General features: G+C 40.1%; 1 protein-coding gene across 1 annotated transcript in view; it reads right to left on the bottom strand.

The window, feature by feature from the left end:
* CNTN5 (contactin 5) overlaps nucleotides 1-22,513 on the bottom strand; it is a gene marked incomplete at its 3' end in the record, with an annotated part of 543,955 nt that overhangs the window by 366,417 nt on the left and 155,025 nt on the right. The window contains exon 2 of the mRNA XM_018552938.1: nucleotides 15,362-15,589. Within this exon, the coding sequence (XP_018408440.1) occupies nucleotides 15,362-15,589 (228 nt within the window). The remainder of the gene's footprint in view (nucleotides 1-15,361; nucleotides 15,590-22,513) is intronic.

The following is a 22,513-nucleotide window of genomic DNA, read 5'->3' on the forward strand; positions in this document are numbered from 1 at the left end:
ACTTCTCTGTGAAGACAAATAAAGGATACAATGGTGCTTGGTGGGGAAAATATCAGGCTATCAACACTATAAGATTACCCATTTGCGCTCTCATGAATGGAACATTTAGGAAAACAAATTTCTTTTAAAAGGATATGCTCAACCACAAATTATTTCAGTTTTTAGCTGATTCTGAAACATTGAACCATCTATCTTTTTCTCTAATGCCTTGGAGACTGTGCTAGTGACATTAATTAGGGGCCCTAGTCAACTGCTGCATTGATTACTCACCCTCTTGGATGTTTACTTTATATCATAAAGAATGCAACAGGAGGAGATGTGACCCCCACCAAAGTGATAAAAGAATGCCAAAACCTTCAAGGTGGGTTGGAACAAGGAATGATGGCAGACAAATCCTACTGCTGGAATCCCACAATGACATGTGAAGCCTGGGGAGAAATAATCTCTATTGCAAATGTATGTGCAGTACATAATATTGTCTAGCTGTCAGTGCCAAAACAGGGAGTGAAGAATGTTAAAGACCTCTGTCAGGATTTCAGCAATTCCTGTGTTCCAATCAGGCAGACTTCTGCTCGGGGGAAATCTTTACTAAGTGGACACAGAAGGTATTTAAAGTCTGACCGAGAGTGAAACCCTTCAACACTCCATCCAAACCTAAAATGTTGATTGGAGTTGGGCAGTATACAAAACAGTTGTCCACCAAGATTGTGGCAACAATTTGGGGAAGGCCCTTTTCTGTTGCAGCATGGCTGTGTCCCTGTGCACAAAACCAATTTGTTGTGGAGGAAAGGAACCAGAGTGTCCTGCACAGAGCTCTGATATCCCTATTGAATTGGAATACTGATTATGAACCAAATCTTCTAGTCCAACACCAGTGACTGACCTCACAAATGCTCTTTGAGCACACAGTCCCACAGACACACCACAATGTCTTATGGAAAGCCTACACAGAAGAGTGGAGGTTGTGAGGCTATTATAGCCCTAAAAGCATGGGAAAGGGGGGGGGGGCACTTCATATTAATGCCCACCATTTTGAGTGTCCAATAAACTCACAGACATCTAATAGTCAAGTGTTTATGAACGTTTCCCCACATAGTGCAACAGTGTCCCGACTGTCTTTCTGATCCAGAGGCTTTATTACTTAATTAATGACTGTCCCAGATGTCCTCAAATATGCAAATTAGGAGTTCTTCATTTTTACCTTCCTGATCTGCATGATTTTTTGTGTCAGTGGCTTGTTCACCTGGCATTTCCTTTTGGTGTGTGTTAATGTTCACTACATTAAGAAAGCTCATTCACTTGCCAACTTGCCACAACAGACCTAAAATCAAAATAATTTATTTACACACTGCGCACTACAATTAATGATGCTTTACTGTACATAATGGTATTCTGCAACTCAGGTGAATTGGAGGTGTGTGTGCATTGTGGTGCAATTTAAAATTAAAGGCTACACAATGCACCATGGACTGTGCATTGGCATGTGTTGTGTTAACACTTGCAAAATATGTGCACTGGCACAAATGCATAGGTGTAAATGCATCCCTGAGCCCTATAACTGCCTGTACTGTAAGGTAATTCATTCTCAAATCACAACAAAGCTTTGAAAGACTTGGTGTTTGTTTACATTGTAAGGCTTACAGTCTGCCAAGATTATGTTGCAATAGAAAGTTATAAGAAAAGAGCTACATTTTTTGTGCCTTCATTGAGAATTTGAATTTCTCCAAAACGCCTATAGCTACAGAGGTGAATAGGAGTGTGTTCAATACATGTTATAACTTTATTGTACAACGTCTGGGAACGGATTCACTTTAAATTAGGCCAACGCTTACAGAGTGCTCATTGGACCTTCTATTGTAGTGGGTCATATAGGTAATACACATTTTTTGTCCTGTTGAATTAGTGAAGCAATTCCTGTCCAAATAATTTCAATTTCAGAAGCCATACCTTTTTCTAGAAACCTAGTGATTAATTTATTGGACACAAACTAGTGATTCATTTATTGGAGTAAAAAGAGCAATAATTCCACTAGTATGAACTCCACCATGAAGTGAACAACGCCGTTATCCCTATTAGTCCCTGACTGATTTTTTTAAATAAATAACAACAAAAACAAAAGCAGTTATCCAGTGGCCTTTGTAATTGCTTGTAAGGGTTTTCTTTCCACGAGAGCTTCTTTCCTCTTGTAGCCTCTCTTTATTTGTTTATCAAGAAATCACCACATAAAGTACACAGCTAATGATGATAAATGACTGTGGAGTATGCAACATAGATGTGTAATTTTACACTTGTGATAACATTGTTTCATGACTGCTGGTAATTACATGACTATCCATATTCAATCTACATTCGCCTTCCTTGAACTTAAGGTGCTGACTCTTCAAGGTCTTTCAATTAACCTATATTACTGCAGAATGAGCCATTAAAATCCCTAATCAGTTTTGGAGAACTCAAAAAACAAAGCTCGCAGTATGTGGACAACTGTTTTAAAAGTAGTTCAGTCATTTTAATTTGGTTAGACTCTCATGTATTCAATAAACATTCAGAATTTCTAACCACACCAGAGAGTGCAATGTAAGAAGTAAAAACTGTAAAAGCTTTATCACCCTTCTGGAACTGACTGCCAGATGAGTAAAGAGAATGGAACCCAGTGCTTTAAACCAAGGGATATGAGCTGCAGATCCCAGACATCAGTAAAAGCGCCTGGTCTTGAGATGTCTCTGAGACTGAGATTGGCTCTCAGCCCTGGCAATTAGGGTAGAATTGGAAATCAGGTGTGTGGGTATTCTGTGACCCTTCCAGGCACTCCCTGGCCAACTGAACTTGGGGAAGATTTAACTGGCTGGTGTGGATTTTCTTTTCCCCAGTGAGATATGTAAGATATGTAAGCTTTTGGCAGTTAGATTTGTTTAAGTTGGTGAGGGTGTAAAACATGTTTTAAGAGGATTAAGGGACTTTCAAGGTAAAGAAGATCTTCAGATGTCTCTTTTATTAACCCTTGCAGTAGGACTACCCTTGCAGTGCAAGGGTTACGTGCTTGTTTGTGTCTAGGTTAAAAAAAAAGTAATACTTACCCGAAGCTCCGAGCTGGCTTCTTCCTAGAACGGTCCTTCCAACGTCTCTCCCCTCCTCTGCAGAGGTCTAAGGTCTCGTAAATCATTATATCTATATGCAGTGTATAGATGTGAGGATGCTGAAGAAGATTCCAATGCAGAAGGGAGGGGGAGGGAGCACTGTGACAGCTGGCTGGCTTGGAGCTTCAGGTGAGAATAATTTTGTTATTTTAGCAGCTAGACACAAATAAGCACTTAACCCTTTAAGTGTGGGGGTAGCCCTACTGCAAGGATTAATACAAAAAAATCCTGGATTAGTAATGTTTATTTTAACATTTATAAAATCACACAACATTAAGCCCAATTACAACAAGACTCAGACATATTAAAACAGCTTAAAACAGAACACCACCTTGTTGCCTGATGGTTGGTGAGGGTGAAACAGTTTTTGACACTGTTGAACTAATTTATCAAACCTAAATTTATCTTACTAGAAACCCATGTTATCACAACTCAGAAACAAAATCCTACTAACCTCTAAGCCTAACTCTTAAACTGAACCCCCCCAAACCAATAACTTAACAAACAAGGATACCCGAAATTTAATATTTGCATTATGGTTAAGGCCTGAAGGTCTGAGTTAGCCCTTGAGTTATTGTTGTGGATACTATAAAAGTAAGATCTTCCTCCCATAACTGACTGTGTGTATCTCTAAATAGGAGTTTTGGGTTGTCCCTCATTTCCACGTTTCAGCACCTTCTGTTGCATTTCCCCAAAAATATCCAAGAGATACTGTGGAACTCAAACACAGATATCACAGCAATAGAGTTGCCCAGATATACAGCGACAGTTAGTATTGGACTGACTTACTCTTTAAAGTCCCACCCTAACTTTAAACCTGGTCCTTTTGTTATAAATTCCCTTAACCCCTTCATGACTGAGCTAGTTTTCAAGTTCTGTTCATAAATGACTGACACGTTTTTTACATTTTTGCTGTGTGATTCTTCCACAGCAGTAATATACTTTCTTACTAAATGTACCCACACATATTATATATTGTTTTTTAGAGGACAGATAGGGCTATATAATTATATCACATATGTGTACCTAACCCCTCACTTAGTTTGAATAAAATAAAAAAATTAGGAAAAAAACTAGAAGAAAACACTTTTTTCACAAGTTTTGATTATTATTTTTTTTTTTGAATTTTTTTATATTAATTATAGTATAAAAAATATATTTATATATAATTTATATTTTCCTAATTTTGTTTTACACTTTATTTTTATTTTTTTCACACTTTGTAAAAAAAAAATTAAAAAAAAAAACTTTTTTTTTTTCTTGTCAGTTTATATCAAGCAATCACTATGACAGCTTGATAAATTAACTTTTTTATTTTATTTTTGGCTATTAGGCTGATCCAAACTTAGGAACAGCTAATAATAACCTTAGAGACTGATCCTGACTTTAGTCAGATTCAGATCTCACTAAAAGCTCTTTGATCGTGCCTAGACGATCAGAAATGATACATTTCACTCAAAAGATATACATTGTATTCTTTCAGTGAAATGTATCTAAACATCGGGCTCTCGAACTGTCAAAACAAATAGCAGAGAGGTGAGGTGAGTCACTGCTGCCTCTCTGCTATTTTGAGCTGTCAAATACGGGATCGCAAATTGCGGTCCTCTATTTGCATGTAACGGCTTCATTCTTTCATTAATGAAAGGAAGAAGCTTTTACAAAAAGCTTAATTATTTCATTAATTAATGCCTCAATACTGAGACATTAATGAATGACTGTTAAATGCTGAGAATCAGCAAATACCGGCATTACAAAGCCTGATATAACTCGTCACGTACAGTGTACGTGGCCAGTCATATAGGCACAAAGTGACAAGACGTACACTGTACGTCTCCCGTCACGAAGGGGTTAATATATACCTCTGATGTCACATTAAACGTTTTTTCTGCCAAAATACAATATGCCCCAAAAAAAATTTTTTGCTGAAATATTTGTGCCATAAAAATGAAATGGAGAAAATTGGATTGAATGAAATGGAGGGGGGGACATGATCACCATGTATAAATACAAAAATTGTGCATATAGTTAGCTTGGTGCCAAATTATTAAATTTAAGGTCACTGCAAAGGACAATGGGGCACTCTTTGCATCTGGAGGAAAAAAGGTTTAACCTTTGCATAGGGACATATCACTGGATTGAGTTCTTATAGGTATATTAAGCATCAGAGATTATTGATCCAGGGAATATCCGATGGGATCAGGAAGGAATTTTTTCCCCTGTTGGAGCAAATTGAACCATGCCTTATTGGGTTTTTTTGCCTTCCTCTGGATCAACAGGGGGTAAATTGGGGCATAGCATTCTGTTTAGGCTTTTTTTTTTTTTTTCATATTTCTATAGGTTGAACTCGATGGGCATGTGTCTTTTTTCAACCTAACTAACTATGTAACAATTAAAGTGACACTAAACTCAGGAGTTAAATCTTACAAATGCATTAAAGTACCTTAACTATTAACGAAAATGTATCTTATGTATGTATCATCCAGCTGTAGATCCTCAAAGCATTTTTGCAGAGGTGACTACTTTACAATACACACAGGAACCATGGGGAACAAACGTAGCCACCCTCCAGAAGGAAGGACAGTGTCAGCACCAATTCAGAGATATTCAAACAACCAACAAATATATAATCTCAGCAGTGTAGCATTATTACAATTATATAATCCCATGCATGAAAATAATAAGTATTTTTAACCACTATTGAGTAGCAAAAAATAAGAGATATAATTGAGCTAATATTGAACGTAGGATAACAAAATCCAAAAGTTAAATAAACATTAACTTTACATCAAGTCAATCTGTTCCAAAACAGTGTAATTAAAAACCATCTTCATGCCAAATACGGTAGCTTTGGCTCAAAACGGGAAATGTCAAGTGCCTCTTTATGAATTCTCGAGAGTTTCTATTTTATCTACACTCACACAGACGGTAACAAGTTCCACTTGCATTTTGTAGGTTGTAGTACTTAGGTTCCAACAGGCTTTCATTCTAAACATTTCCCCCAAGCTTTGCTATAAATTGATATCGAACTGACATAGTACAAGTTCTGTATATCTAAACAGGTCTCCGAGGCATACTCCAGCAATAACTTCCCCAACACAAGCAAAACAAGGCAATATTCTTCAAAAATACAGTATGATAGGTAAGAAAATGCTACCATTTACCAGGTTGGATCCTTCCCCTTGTGCTCTATATTAAAAGAAATTAAAGCTTCATAACCAAAAATGATTATGCTGAAGGTTAGAATTGCCAGCAATGCGTGCATAATTTAAAGGAAAACACTTTTTGAATTACAAAATAGACACATAATATATATGTTCAAAGGTGCTGAGGTGTTCTAAAACTGCCATAATTTATTAAGTCATGTATTTACTTGCACATGCATGGTAACAGTAAACTTATTTCACAGGAGTTCCCAGATACCCCATTCCAATTATTTGTAACTGGCTCACTGCTTTTTTCAGATGACTGCACAGAACTTGACGTAGAATTTCAGCAATATCTATCAAAATCCTTATTTGCTGCAAATTGTCCTGCCAAAATAGAGGTGAGTATGCAAGCAAGGGAGTTATGTTTACATTAGAGAAGGTTAGTGTGAGGGTTTATTTATTTCTTTGTTACAGGTATTTATATAGCGCCAACAAGTTTTGCAGTGCTTTACAATCCAAGGTCCCTATCTCACATGCACATGAGGGACAATTTAGACAGGAGCCAATTACCCTTCCAGCATGTCTTTGGAGTGTGGGAGGAAACCAGAGTACCTGGAGGAAACCCACAAGCAGAGGCAGAGAGTGACCTGTCCGGAATTCGAACCAGGAACCCCTGGTGCTGCAAGGCAGAGGGTTACAGGGAGGGTTAGTGTGAAGGCTACAGGGAGGGTTAGTATAAACTTTATAGTGTTAGAGTTATAGGGCTACATTGAAAGTAACAGGGTGTGTAGATGTTAGGGTAACAAGAAAGGGTATTGTGAGGGTTCCAGGAAGGGTCAGTGTGCAGGTTACAAAGTGGGTAAGGGCTTGTGTTACATCTACAGGTGTATAGGTAGGATTCATATAAGGGTTACAGGGAAGGCTAGTGTTAGGGGTTACAGGAAAGATTAATTTAAGGGTTATAGGGAGGGTTAGAATAAGGTCTACTTGGAAGATCAGTACTATTACAGGAGTTAGAGTTGGGTTACAGGAAGAGTTAGTACAGGGAGGATTAGTGTGCTGGGTATAGAGAGTATCCATTTAAGGGTTACTGGTATGGCTAGGGTTAGGGTTACTGGAAGCGTTAGAATGAGCGCTACAAAGAAGGTCAGTACTAGCATTACAGGAGTTAGTGTTACAGGGAGGGTGAGTGTTACAGCAAAAGTTTGTGCTCATGTTAAAAGGAGGGCTACTCTTACAAGCAAGTTAGCATTATTATTAAAGGAGTTATTGTTAGGAAGGGTTAGTGTGAAGGGGAATCTAAGGATAGGATGTGGCTCTATGTTCTGGCAGCCCTACACCAAAAACTTCCAGTACTTTTCTCCCAGCGCCAAAAGCTAATGCATTGCTTGGATTTACTTTTCAGGCTTCACAGTGCCTTTGAAGTTGAAAGTAAAGTTTCAGGCATCCACAGCTTCTGTAAACCTTTCATCGTTGGTCAAATACTTTCCAAGGTTCCAGCATGTCCTACAGGCAGAGATCCTATACCAAAACTTCCAGTACTTTTCTCCCAGTGCCAAAAGCTAATCCATTGCTTAGGTTTACTTTCCAGGCTTCTTGTCACAGTGCCTTTGAAGTTGAAAGTAAAGTTTCAGGCATCCACAGCTTCTGTAAACCTTTCATCGTTGGTCAAATACTTTCCAAGGTTCCAGCATGTCTTACAGGCAGAGGAGCAATATTTAATCTTTATAAATTCTGTAGTCTTGTACAGCACAGGCACCTGTCCAAAACTTCATTGTTAACTCTGCCTGATGTGTCTAAGGGCAGTGAGAGGAGGTCCAGGTCTAGTGGATGGGGAAACTCACACCTGGTTTTTAATACAAAAGTTCACCTGCGCTTAAAACCCAGTGATGGTCAGTTAATCATAAACTGGTTAAGTTACTGACAAGTCTAGTTAACAGCAAACAGAAATGTCAGTTTATCAGAGCTGCCATGGCTCACTGATTACTTTCACTTCTTGCCTGGAATTTCTCTTTAGATTTAGCTTTTAATAATTTTCTCACTGTTAGCTATTACCCATTCTTTCCATACTTCCCGGAGTTGTACAGCACCATGAGACCTTTTGGCTTTTACATTTCGCTTACATGCCATGAAATAACAGCTACCTTTTATCAAACTAGTCATTTCGGGTAATTCAAATGTAATCCTTCACGTAAAGTTTGATTACTCATAATGAGCACGGCTGTCATGTTTTGGAAGGAACATTCCTATTGCCATCTTGAGCTGTCTGATCTCTAGACTGAAAACTGACAGCATGGTGAGGGCTGCCAGATCTGTCTCTCTTAATTCAACTGCACCATAAAAGTTTATAATAAACTGGTTGAACATATTAAATATTAACTGTGCGGATAACTATGGTAGAGGCTGGAAGTTTATGAAGGTTCGAGAACTGTCACAAAACATTGTGTGTGTTTTATATACATATACATACATACATACATACATACATACATATACACACATACACATATTTGTTTATTTTTGTTACATATGTCAAAACACATGTACATGCACAGACACACACATAATACACCTTATACAATAAAGTAATATTAAACCCTCACTTTTTTGTTTAATCCGCCATAGGAGATTCAGTTGTACTTATGTAGCTGTTTTTTGTTTTTGTTTGTTTGTGTCTTCCCATTTCATTTATTTTTTTAACTTGATACATCGCAGCCTCCTCCCCTCCTCTTTACAGGTTTCTCCTTTGCCCAGCAGAATGCAAAAGAGACACCTATGCGCGTGCGCTCCAGATGGGGAATTGAGCTGTGCTGTGTGCTCCATTGACACACATAGCACTGGACAAGCCACGCTGCTGTTACCGCCTCCTCACAGTATCTTGATCGATGGCCTGCTCTCTATAGGCTTGGGATCCCTACTCTCAACCTGGAACTTCAGGACACAACACAGATCACCTGGGAGCTGGTGGCTGTGAACATGGATTGTAGGTAAGTGTTTGGAGGTGGGGGGCATATAAACATAGTGGGACATTTTTTACCTTAATGCAGAGAATGCATTAACATAAAAAACAAATAGCCTTTAGTACTACATTAAAGCTGAGCTCTAGGCACATCAAAAGACAACCTTTAGTCCAATTCGCCAAGCATGTAGTGCCAACTCCAATGCACTCTCTTTACCCAAAATGTGTTGTGACAGAAAGCAGAGCATGGTTATAAATGAGAGGTATGTAAGATCAGGCCATTTAGAATGCATACCTCTTTTCAGTTAAAAACACCAGAGAAAGTGCATGGTTTAGTTGTGCAATTTATAAATTGTGTTCTGGGTCCCTGGGGTTGGATAAGGGAGAGAAGGGTGGGTCATTATTTCATCAGCTAGGTAAGCTGTCCAGTCAAGGTTTTGTGGTTGCAGCTTGGCAATCACAGGTGTAGCCCATGATTGTGACTGTGAGTGTTTAAAAGGGAAACCTGGCCTTATGTGTATCAGACTGTTACCCAGCTAGGTGTGCTGGAGGATTGACAACTGTAAAGGCCGTGACACACTGCACGCGAAGCAGCGGGGGCGCATGTCATTTTCTGCTCGGCACCTCAGCTTGCGAGAGCACGCAGAGCTGAGCGTGCCGAGATGAACAATTTCAACTTCAGCCAATCGGCTCGCGCGTATAAACCAGCGCGTCGCGATGCGACAGCTGGCAGGTTGTTACGGACGAGCCGATTGGCTGAAGGTGCTGTCAATCATCAATCATCTGACTGCACTCAGCTCACACACGTGCCGGATAGCTTTGCTTCGCTCTGCACGGCTTCGTGTGCAGTGTGTCACGGCCTTAATGCTACGTTTGTTGCTGAAAAGGACATTATTTTGGAAGACACACTGGAATACAGGAAAGTCATAACTAATGTTATAAAGTTTTTTTGTTTTGCTGCAAGGAATGAAGTTGTTTGTTTTGCTGCAAGGAATGGACTTTATTTCATGAGTGCAGAACTTCCTGTTTACTGTGTGCCGTGGAAATGAAGCTTTTGAAAGGTCAAGTGGACTGCCCAAGGCTGTATTTGCCCTAGAAGACTGTGGTTAAGAACAATTCCTGTTACAGTATATATATATATAAACAGTGCTGTACTGCTATAAAAATTATAACTCCCTGTCAAAATTATATTGCTAAGCTCTCGTCATCTTCCTAAACACTATTATATGCCCACTGTAATGCAGAAAGCAGTGACACATGATTGTCACAGTAAGGATAAAGGTTAATTGACAGCCTGCATTCATCTTATTTTTTTCTGGGGCATAGAAGGGGGTATTTTGAGGTCCAGCTTCCCTCCTAGATTGCTCATCTGCAGTGCAGGCACAGTAGCTAGTCTAGTGTAGCCTGGCTGGAGGCCCCTCTAAGGTGGCCCATTCCAAGCTACTCCTCCTCCATGGCCAAGGGCTTGACAAGTAACAGAGAACGGGAAGACTCTGACTGGCTGCATCAGTGGCCAGGTGAGCAACCACCATGCTGATCATTTAGAATTTATTTGAGTCTTCTTCCTTGCAGGTCAGCATTCCGGAATACTTAGTCATGTGGCCATGTCGACCAATGACTGCTGTCCATTGCCAACATTATGATGCCACACAGCTATGTAGTGAATTTTTGAATTGTGTGGCCCGCTACACTGGCGGTGTGGGATGTTGTCATGTAAGCAGTGGGGATCAAGGGGGTAGGGAGCGTGTTGTGAATTCACTTTTTTTTGTGTGTAAAGATGAATTGTTTAAAGCATACTTTGTGGGTACTAGGACTGTGCCATTTGTTACAGTGTGCACAGTGAGTGAGCCGAAGATATAAGCCTCTCTCACCAGAACCAAAATCTTGCTACATCCACAATTAACAGCAGGGCACTACTTGTGCTGTCCCATTATTCTCCTCTGGGTGCCGAAAAATGAACCACCACCCCAGGAAAGACACAATTATCTACAGCCCTGTTTCTAATGTGCGAATGACAAAAAGGTAGCATCCAAAGGAGGCCTAACTAAGTCTCTGGCAGCAATGAGTTTATGAGCTGAATTTGGAGTCAGTTGTATTATGTACTGTTTCTACAATTATCTAAACTCTTTATGTTAAAGTGCATGTCCAGCCAAACCTTTTTTTCCTCAGATTTGTATAGAGTGAGTTAGAATGCTATGCAAGACTCCATTAGAGAGATTTACTGTTACTTCCTATACAGCTGATGTTTTACTAGACAGGAAGTAGGGGGAAAGCTTCAGCAGCATAACAGAGATAAAAAGGCTTTCCTATGGTAGCGCTGGAGGAAGGCTAGACTCCCATCAGATTTTTATTTGTCTTTTAACCTGTTATCCTGCTTCAGCAGACTTCCCTTACTTACTGTCAGCAGGAAAGAACGTGCATATAAATCTTTTTAATGGAACTCCAGATAGCAGTAAAAAAGAAATACAAATCTAAAACTGTAAAAAAAAATAAAAAAATTGGCTTGACATACAAAACCAAACGTTAAAGGAGAACTATGAGATGAGTGATTTCCACTCACCTCATAGTTCTAGCCGACCTGTGACAATGAGACTGTCATAGGTCGGCTCAGTAGATCGGGAGGGGAGCGAACACATACCAGGTTCGCTCACCTCTCGATCCTGTCACGGCTCTCTGCCGTGACAGGGGGAGGGGCTGGATTCCCCTCTCCCCGCTCCGATCTGCCAGCGCTGACTGGCGGAACGGACAGGGGAGGGGGCGGTTACAGCTGGCTCTGCCTCTAGATAGGCAGAGCCAGCTGTCAGTCACGCAGCTGGGCGGATCCCGTCATCTACGTCGGGATCCGCTCCGGCTGCGGCGTCTCAGTATACCGCAAGCTGTAGCTCGCGGTATACTGAGCTTAGGGTAATGGGAGGACGCTAGTTTGTGTCCTCCCGTTACCCTAAAGAGAACTATGGGGAAAAACACTGACCCCATAGTTCTCCTTTAAAGTAATCCCCCTTTTTGAAAGAAAAAAAAGCATAAATGCATCTCCCTGCCTGTCAGAAGTGTTTCCTTCTGTGTGTTGCATTCTCAGCCCAGTGTACAATCTCGATCATTTCTGTGGCAGGATGAAGTAACTTCTGCATGCATGGGAGTTACATCAACTTGGCCCTGACAAGGCAGTTCCCAATCAGGCCTCCCTTGTAAGGGAACCATAAGTAACACAATCTTCAGAAATAAAGAGCATCAAACCAATAGGTGAAAGAGAGCCAATTCCAGCCCTAAAAGAGATTTCTTTATAAAATCGTATAGAGATGCATTTGATTATAGTGTCCTGAGTCCAATCAAAACCTTATCCTATCCTAAGCTCCGATGAAGGGAGAGTGTTGTTGCCTCCGAACTACATTGGCTTTTTTTATAATCTATTTGTGAATAATTAAAGTGACACTAAACTCAGGAGTTAAATCTTCAAAATGAATTCAAGTACCTTAACGACTAACAAAGCTGCATCTTATTTGTGTATCACTCGGCTGTAGATCCTCAAATCATCTCTGAATTGGTGCTGACACTGCCCTTCCTTCTGGAGGGTGGCTACTTTTGTTCCCCATGGTCCCTGTGTGTGTTGTAAAGTAGTCACCGCTCCAAGCTCACACCCGGGATGGACTACAATCTCAATACAAATTAGTAAAAAAAACCTGAGATTACAGCCCATCACAGGAGTGAGCTTGGAGTGGTGGCTACTTTACATCACTCCTCATTGGAATACTAGCCCACCAATGGTGATTTCATCTTGGATGAGGAAAACACAATATAGGTGAAAAAAATTAATGTGTTCCCTGGCATGTATCAATCCCCTTTTAGGAGCTGGCTGTAAGAAGGACCTACTCGAATGATCCCTGTGCTTGCCCTCAAGACCCCTCTTTTACAGATATCTTCACAAGTTGGCTCTTAGATACCTTGTATGCCATTCTGAATGCTTCACTTAGCTCCTGAAGAAGCAGAACTGTCTGTGAAACATGTTGAGCCAATCAAAATATGTATTTATATTATATTATTGAAGGTGATGTCTGGGTGGGTACCTTGTAAGTTCACAAAATGGTTTACATATAAAATCTTTGTGAACTATTTTTTGGCTTATACAACACAGTATACAACACTTTCAATCTTTCAATTGTATATTTAACAGATTAAAAGGGAACAAATAAGAGAAGTTCTTTGTTAGGGTTTACATACACTTTAATGATATGTGTTTGCCCTTCTGAAAAGTGAAGCAATCTGCTTGACTCCAATGATAATAAACGAGCAGAGTTAACCATATTTATTGATAAGCGTTTGTGACATGGAACAAGACATTGTGCTCTTGTAACTGGCTATAATGAAATTCATATTGTTATTCCTGGCTTGCAGTTAATCACATTATGCATGTGCACATTTGTTACAGCTCTTAAGGAGTAATTTAACTGTGCATTTTAAAAATGTTTCAGCAGGTAAACATCAACATCTTACAGGCGCTGGGAAGGGCCCTTTATTTAAATAGTAATCATGTTTAAGAGGCTGATTTGCATTGATGCGATTTAACTTTTCATCTTATCTGTACTTTCATGAACCTCAATGTTATTTCGGTGACAGATTGGCTTTTAGAAGATCTGCAGGCTGGAGGGAATGTTTCACATGCAAGCTGTTTCCAGAGTTTTTCTCTTGCCACTCCTATATCCTGTTCCCCCCGCTTTCTTTTTCCCATATACAGCAACCTTTGGAAACATGTCAAAAAGCATAGGCACTGCTCATGTGATCAAGGGTTAGCCAATGTGTGGCTCTGGCTAAACATTGATACTCTTTAATAGAAATCTCATCACCTCATATTGGAACAAGCTGTATAAACACAGTTTCAGCACCATGGACAGCATTTAACATACAGCTTCTTATCGTTCATAGTGTTCACTTGTAATGCATGGTACGTTAGCATGCCGTAATCTCATAGGAAATGTTCTTTTAAATGATTCATGATCATGCAAGAAATCTTTTCAGGGAGCCTCTGGATGCACTCTGTATGGTATCCTCTGCTTAAAGTCAGACTTTATGAACTCCCTTCTCTCCTAAGAGTGCATTGTGTGTGCATCTGCATTGCAATGTGGGAACTCCAGAACTCTAACTTGGGGCTGAAGCTGTGGATATAGCACAAAGTGTACCCACTATCAGCTACTCCTTGGGTGTCTGATTTTGGGGCATTATGCTAGATGTATTTATTTGTTTTCATAAAAGGAGGGTTTATTTTAACCACAATCTATACATATAACTCATATTTGGAACATGTCTACTATTTGCTGGAGTGCATCATGTGTTTTCTAGATTTGTACTCAAAGTGAACATGTGGCTAGGTAATGTACATTTAAGAAGATTCAGTATGGGCAGTGCTGTCAGTGCAGAAAGCAGTGGGCAGGCCTTGGTGTGGTCAGGTGCTGATTGACAAGCTACAGGCCAATGCAGAGTCACTGCTGGGTGGCTGAAAGAACAACTTGAGCAACTTCAGTTCTTCTGCTGTGAATTTTGAGAATGGATTACTCCACAGTGCCTGCAGCTGTAGAGGTCATTGGAGGCTTGTTTTACATTCATTTACCGCTTGTTAAGAATATGAGGATGCTTAAACTTCCATAGCTTGCCCACAGGATAACTTAAAAAGTAGAACTCTGAATTTTTTTTAAGGATTCCACCCCCCATTTAAGAAGAAAAAAAAAAAAAGATATAAAAAATATTCCCAATTTCTACACAACCACTCCACACTCCAGCCCTGTCCACACCTTTCTGCTCCACCTAGTGCCAGAAGTCCTCTTCAGCAGACAACACTCATTTCATATTGCCCATTTCCTGTGAGCCCAGCCAGTCATTTATGAGCCCCATAGGGGGCACTTCATCACACAGGCTGGGCTTGCATTATTTTTTTTTCTGCTTTAAATAAAAAATACTTTGGGTTGGGGGGTTAAACTGGGGGCTTTTGCTTTAAACACACCACAACAGCACCCTAATAGCTAACCATGAGATGCTTCTCCTTGCTCTTCGTAATTAAATCAGTGCAAAGAAAGACATTTTTTTTGAAGTGCACAGAAAAAAGTGAATTGTTAGTTACAGTTACAGTAACTCACCATCATCTTGCCTGAAACCATCTGACATTTGATAGAGGCTTGTGGGTGAGCTGTACTGTTTGAGTCTTTCCCTCCTGGGCTGCAGCGGCTGACCATTAGACTCCCATGCAGAACTGCTGTAGCTCGGCCGGCTTCTGAGGTTAAACAGTACCGATGCTTTACTATCCGATTTCCTTCTTAGTATTGCAGTGTACGATGTTTGCTGCCCCGGAACAGCTTTTACAAAGTCTGGAATACAGAGTTACACAAAAGACATTAAACCAATGTTTATGTACAGTACTTATTATTACAAACATATTACTGGCACATTGCACTCTCCACTGGCTTTTTTATAGCAAGATCTTCAAGCCAGTTCCACAATCTACAACCCCGTTACACCCAATTGTTAAGTCTTGTTCCTTCTACTGCATGCTCTGTAGTGTGAGAGCCCCATACCCCCATAATCGAAAACAGAAGGTAGGCGGACTTGGGATTTCAATTGCTTACAGAGTTCCTAAGAGACGTAACAATGTGATGGGCAATTTGATTTCATGTTCTGTACTTCAAAATAACCCACTCAAAGTATAGCTAGATATCTATAGGTCTAGGAGATTGTAGCCCATCATGGTAACGTGCTTGGATAGGTAGCTGCTTTACAACACACACAGGATCCATGGGGAACAAAAGTAGCCATCATCCAGAAGAAAGAACAGTGTCAGCACCTATTCAGAAATTATTTGAGGATCTATAGCTGAGTGATACGCAAATAAACAAAATTTGTGTTAAAAGTTAAGGTATTTGAATGCATTTTTAAGATTTAACTCTTGAGATTAGTGTCACTCTAACCATTTCAACCATTTCTGTTTCTATATCAGCTCCTCATCCCTCTTTCATGCACTGCTCGCCTCTACATTATTTGTGATAGGCGCTGGACATTCACAAAGTCAGAATGAGAGAGTTTGCTAATAATGTGGATGCTTGTAGAACTGTGCACTGGTTTAAAAACCATGCCAACTCCATAATTCTATGCATGAAGACATGTTGATCAGGGCAGCAGAAAATATGGTGAGCGCTTAAGAATGCTGTCTACTTGCAATATCTTCTGTTTAAAGGATTGATAGACCACTTTTATTCAAAAAAGTTCATACATCCATCTTGGATACCCTCGCAGGGGTTGTTCAGCATAACATTCATGTAAGGCTTCAAAACAACACAATAATAGCCACCTGGTTTCCACTTTAAACATTAGCACTTCTGACCCACTGGTCCTCTTTGAAGTGCTGTCTCACACTTGTACTGGTGGCCCCTCAGGCTCACGGCTCTCCTAGCCTCACCAGTTCTCTCCCAGCCTCCCCGGCTGTTTTAGTGTGCCTCCAGCACACACACCACCTGACTCCACTTTAAATTTTGGGGAAGTCCCCCTTACTCCTGAACACTGTCCATTCCTATTCCAGTAGGAGCTCGCCTGACTCCTCTCTGACTTCTGGGGAAGTTCTCCTGACACCTGAACACGGTCTGTTCCTCTTTCCCAGCAGGAGCTAATTCCCCTAGCCAGCATCCTTTTCTTAATGGCTGTGCACACTTGTGCAATTAGCGAGTGCTGGCCACTGCTAAAGCCTGGACCCAGGACTGGGGATCTCATCTTTTCTCCTGAATCACCTTGAATCCTCCCAGTTCCAGGATTCCAAGCATAATCCTGACACATCGTTGCTTCTTGACACGTCTCAGCCCATCTGGCTGAGAGTCCCAGGTGATCATAACACCCAATTCTATAGCAGGATTGCCACACAATACCACAACACATACTGTATATTGGGTTTATTTGTTAGTTTCTTTTCAGGGGAAGGTGATGTAGGTGGATATGGAGGTCTGGGTCAGGAAATGGTGAGGCAGGTGATGGAGGCAGGATGGTTGTGGAGGCCAATCAGCAAAATATTTCCCTAGGCCCAATTAATATTAAAGATAGCCCCGTAATTAGTGGCCAAATACAATTAAGCAGGCAAATTAGGTGGGTGCTCGCTGGGGTCGATTGGGGATGTGTAAAAAAAATGCACACAGTTTTGTTCTGCCCCGGACTACTGTAACTCTGGTTATGCCAATGTTTGGCTATACCTATACCCTAAATACAGTATAGAAAAAAAAGTTAGGCCACTGACTTGACAGCCCGGATCACAGAATTGGCTGAACATGGTCAATCTGTGGCAGGTAACACAGTAGCTTCATACTATATGTATTCTGAATATGTATCTAGCTGCTTGGCAGCTTTAAGCATTGGCACTGCTCAAAGACTGACTGCTCCCATTGCATGAGTGATAGAGGTTCACTTTAAATAGAAGCCTCCAGCATTTGCACTCATTAAGCAAAAATCTCTGCAGGATTGTCTCACCATGAAACAGTGTGTGACCTTTTCAAATAACTTTGCAAAACTGCAATGTAATGAGCTATATGGCAGTCTAGCACCTTTAAAGTTCTGCTCAGTGCACCAGTACGTCAGCTTTATTCTGACAAGTGCATGAGGCTTCCAACTGCTGATACAGTGCAGTGTGTGGCTTCACTCCTCATTACCCTGTACACAGTCGTTCACCAATGATGTAGAACAATGGAGAGGCATGCTGTAGAATCTCAGCAGCAGACTGACTTATACCAGCTTGCAGAATGTCTCGAAACATTGTGCCTTAAACAGACTCTAAACATACATATAAAGTTGTTTTTGTAACATCTCTTCGCCAGAGCTCACCTCAAAGAGAATAAATTCAAAGCAGACTGGGATTGTTGGCTTTCTGATGGCCGATGCACCTCTAGCTTGACATAATGGCAGTATTTATAATGACCAAATATATGACCATCCCTCACTTTATGTGCAAACATATTTTAGCTTCATGTTCTCTTACGTAAACATGTCTGTGTTCCCTCAATCCTGCTGTCACCTCTCTGGACTTATATCTTAACAATATAATAAGCATTTAGCCTAAGTATAAATGCTTCTTACTGTGCCAAGATTTATTACTTATTATTATATCCCATGTTATCCCCCTCCACTTTAATATGCTACACTCTTCCCCCTGTCCCCCATGGCTATGTGGCCTTGATAGGCACCTCTGCAATAGCAGCCTTGCTTACCAATTGAGCATAATGTTATGTATTACCTCAGTCTTAAGATATCTGCCTTAATTGACTAATGCTGTACTGCTTGAGACCTGATATCCCTATCATTGATGTTTGTCATTCCTATGTTGTACTTTTGACTTTTATCAGGCCCATGGCCGTGCGGTCTCAACAGCAACCTCTGTTATGTTATTCCTTATGAACATCACAACAGCTGTTTTTTTTTTGTTGATTACCTGTTTCATGTAAACCTTGAATAAAAAAAACTATGGTTAAAGTTGTCTTTTTGTAAATGAATTATGGATGACATTCTTAAACCTATATCTTAAATTTTACTTAGCATCAAATGTATTTGTACACAACTGGTGCATGTGATCATTTATAAATTATCGATTCATTATTATTTTTCACTGGCAAAAACCAGTTGGAGGGTTTGCCTCGTTTTTAAAAGATAAACACCATTTACATTATCTGAACTGCGTCTCTCTCTCTCTCTTTCTCTCTCGCATTTAAATCCAGCTCATCAAAGGTTAGAACTGAATATCACTGGGGCTGCCATCATATCATGCAGATGGCAATTTAACTCCCCTATGCCAACCAAAGGCAATATGCTTGAGGAGGATGTACTCACACCTTGAGACGGTTAGCCAAAGCCTATTTCAAAGGTATTAGCAGACCTTCTGTCTCCTCAAACAGAGGTGTCACCAAGGTATTTCATACTGTCAGTCGATAGGATGCAAGATTGTGGTTCCAAAAATGTAATAATCCATAACTCCCATTAAGCATTACACAGTTATAATAAGCAACACAAAAGATTGGTTGCAAAGAGAGATTTAAAAAGTCTCAGGATATGGAAGAGTTATTAAATAACTACAAAATACTGCATTCTGGTAATTCAATGTGGTTAGTACTTAATACCTGTAATGACAATATTATTCATCGTAATAAAGTTATAAAGTTCCTTTTTTTATTTTGCAGCCTTTTTTTAGACATTTTTTCAAACTTAGGCCCCGTTCCCACTGCGCGATATGCAAATCGCGCGTTTGTCGCGTTCAAGCTTGCATTGAGCAAGCTTGAATCGCGGCTAAATCCGCTCAAAAAAGGGTCCTGCTGTAGCGACACACGACCCGCTACAGCAGGACCCTTTGCCCCATTGGAATGCATTGGAGCGCGATATCGCGCTGTAATTTGCCGCAATATCGCGGGAATTACCGCGCGATAAATCGCTCAATGTGAACGGGGTCTTAGATGCATTCCAAGCGGTCCAGGAAAAGTGACAGTTGGGACTATTATACCTGCTCAGGTGCTTACAACAGTCACTTTTTATTCAAATGGTTTCAACCTTTTTTCCCAAAAGAGAAAAAAAAAACTGTACCTATTTACAAAGTGTTCACTAACCTTAGGCTTTAATTTGTTGCTTATTCAAAGTACATATAAAATTAAATGCACATCTAAGACTACCCTGCCCATGGGGTGACAACACTACAAAGATTTCCCGGGAGAACTAACAGTGTTGGCACCCTTTTACAGGAACTAGCAAATCAGCAGATCTACTGGCAGGCTCAACTGGTAAAATACAACTATGTTTTTTTGGGGGGAGAGTTACAAGAACAAAAAATTATGTATTAAAAAATAATTCTGGGCAAAACTTTGATTAACTCTTGCAGTGGGGCTTTTCCGCCGCAATGTAAGGGTTAACTAATCGTTTTCTTCTGGGCGCTAAACATTTTTTTTTTTACACCTGCCGGATCTTCAGAGCAGTCCTTGAAGCCTTGCTCCCCCTCCACTGCAGTGGTATAAGGATCCTCAAGTCATCACATTATAAACACTGTGTATTGGACATGAGGAGACCGAGGGACATGCCATTGTTGCAGTGGAAGAAGAGACAGGCTGGCTTCAAGGTTTGAGTAATAAATATTTTGCCCTTTAGTTCTTCTTTAAAACTAATGGTAGACTGCAGAATACATGATTTAAAAAAGAAAATTCAAACAGTTTAACTATGGACTACAATCTTATGTTTAGTTTACTAATTTGTACTGAGATTGTAGTCCATTATGGGAGCGAGCTTGGTGTGGTGACTACTTTACAACACACACAGGGACCATGGGGAACAAAAGTATCCCCCCTCCAGAAGGAAGGACAGTGTCAGCACCAATTCAGAGATGATTTGAGGATCTACAGCCGAGTGATACACAAATAAGATACATTTTTGTCAATAGGGTACTTGAATATATTTTTAAGATTTAACTTCTGAGTTTAGTGTCACTTTAAGAAGTGTGTTTTAATGGTATATTCAGAATTCTAACCCTTTCAGGGTTTTATATATAGTTATTGCAGAATTTATAGCACTGTGGATTTAGACATTTCTTTAATCAGCTGCATATCTACTTTAGATTTTCTTTAGTTTTACATTCTTATATTCATATACTTTTATCTGTCACTGCTCAAGGACACCTATCAATTTATTTGCACCTCCAACTACATTACTGGGCCAGCAGTGGTTGCACATTTGCGTTATGCTGATCGGTCTTCATCTTCCAGACCGATATGTTGCATTAATACAGCTGGTAGCACCCATGCATGTAATCCAGATTATGTAAAGTTTGCGTAAAAAAAGTTTCAGAAGGCACACACACATATCCCTCCACTGTTCTGATATCTCCACATATATATTTCAATGAGGAAATTGAAAAAACCGTTTCAGAATAACAAAACAGAAAGTAGAATAGTAATAAGAAACGTCCATTTGTACTTCCTTTAATGATCTTTCTTTTGATCTTTTGGAAAAAAAGAGAGAGAGAGGAACTTCTTACTCTGTAACGGAAGTCATTTTGACTGGCCCAAGGTTTCTTAATATGCAGTAGTGTCTAAAATGTAATATCATCCACATGGGCCAGTAGGCATTTATTATGTGAAACCTTAAAGATCATCTTCTCGTTCTCATGTAAATGTATAAAAAGTATTTGCAGGAAGTTTGCCACTCCATACATAAAACACTAGTTCAGATCAAAGAAAAAAGAAAAGTAAAATGGATTTGGCCTCAAGGTGTTCTTTATTTCCGTATTAAAAACACATTTTTCCATAATTGAATACTTCATCTTTTTTTTGAATAACCTGATCAACAAGCACTATGAGAAGCCAGTAAAGGAATGTAGAGAAAAGAAAAAGAAATGCGGATTTCCAACTGTACCAAGTTTCATACCAGCAGTAAGGATCAGACAACTATTTTCTTTAGGATACATATTGCTCACTGACTCTAGGTATATATTATTTACAGAGAATACTATATATGCAGTAAATACACTGATCAGCCATAACTTATGACCACTGAGAGGTGAAATAAATAACATTGAGTATCTTGTTACAATGGTACCTGGACGTGGGTGGGATATATTAGGCAGCAAGTGAACATTTTGCCCCTGAAGTTGATGTGTTGGAAGCAGAAAAATGGGCAAGTGTAAGGATCTGAGCGACTTTGAGAAGGGCCAAATTGTGATGGCTGGACGACTAGGTCAGAGCAACTACACAACTGCAGCTTTTGTGGTCCAATGAAGGAAACTCGATGGCAGTGGCTTCTTTCAGCAGGATAATGCACCCTGCCACACTGCAAACAGATTCAAGAATGGTTTAAAGAACACAACAAAGAGTTTTAGGTGTTGACTTGGCCTCCAAATTCTCCAGATCTCAAACCAATTGAGCATTCTGTGGGATGTGGTAAAGAAATAAGTCTGATCCATGGAGGCCTCACCTCGCAACTTACAGGACTTAAAGGATCAGCTACTGACAGCTTGGTGCCAGATACCACAGCATACCTTCAGAGGTCTAATGCAGTCCATGCCTCAACAGGTCAGGGCTGTTTTGGCAGCAAAAAGGGGACCTACTGAATGTTAGGCAGGAGGTCATAATGTTATGGCTGATCAGTGATATACTGCAGCACAGATCATCCAGAACTGCAATCATGTATTGTCATGTGAGCGACATTCTGTACTGCATGTAAGATTGCCCATCATAGTCACTGGAGGGAAAAATAACCTGTGGTGGCAGTGGATGGCCCTGCCTGTGCCCCAT

Source organism: Nanorana parkeri, unplaced genomic scaffold, assembly GCF_000935625.1.
Source record: "Nanorana parkeri isolate BGI_ZX_2015 unplaced genomic scaffold, ASM93562v1 scaffold102, whole genome shotgun sequence".
Lineage (NCBI taxonomy): Eukaryota > Metazoa > Chordata > Amphibia > Anura > Dicroglossidae > Nanorana > Nanorana parkeri.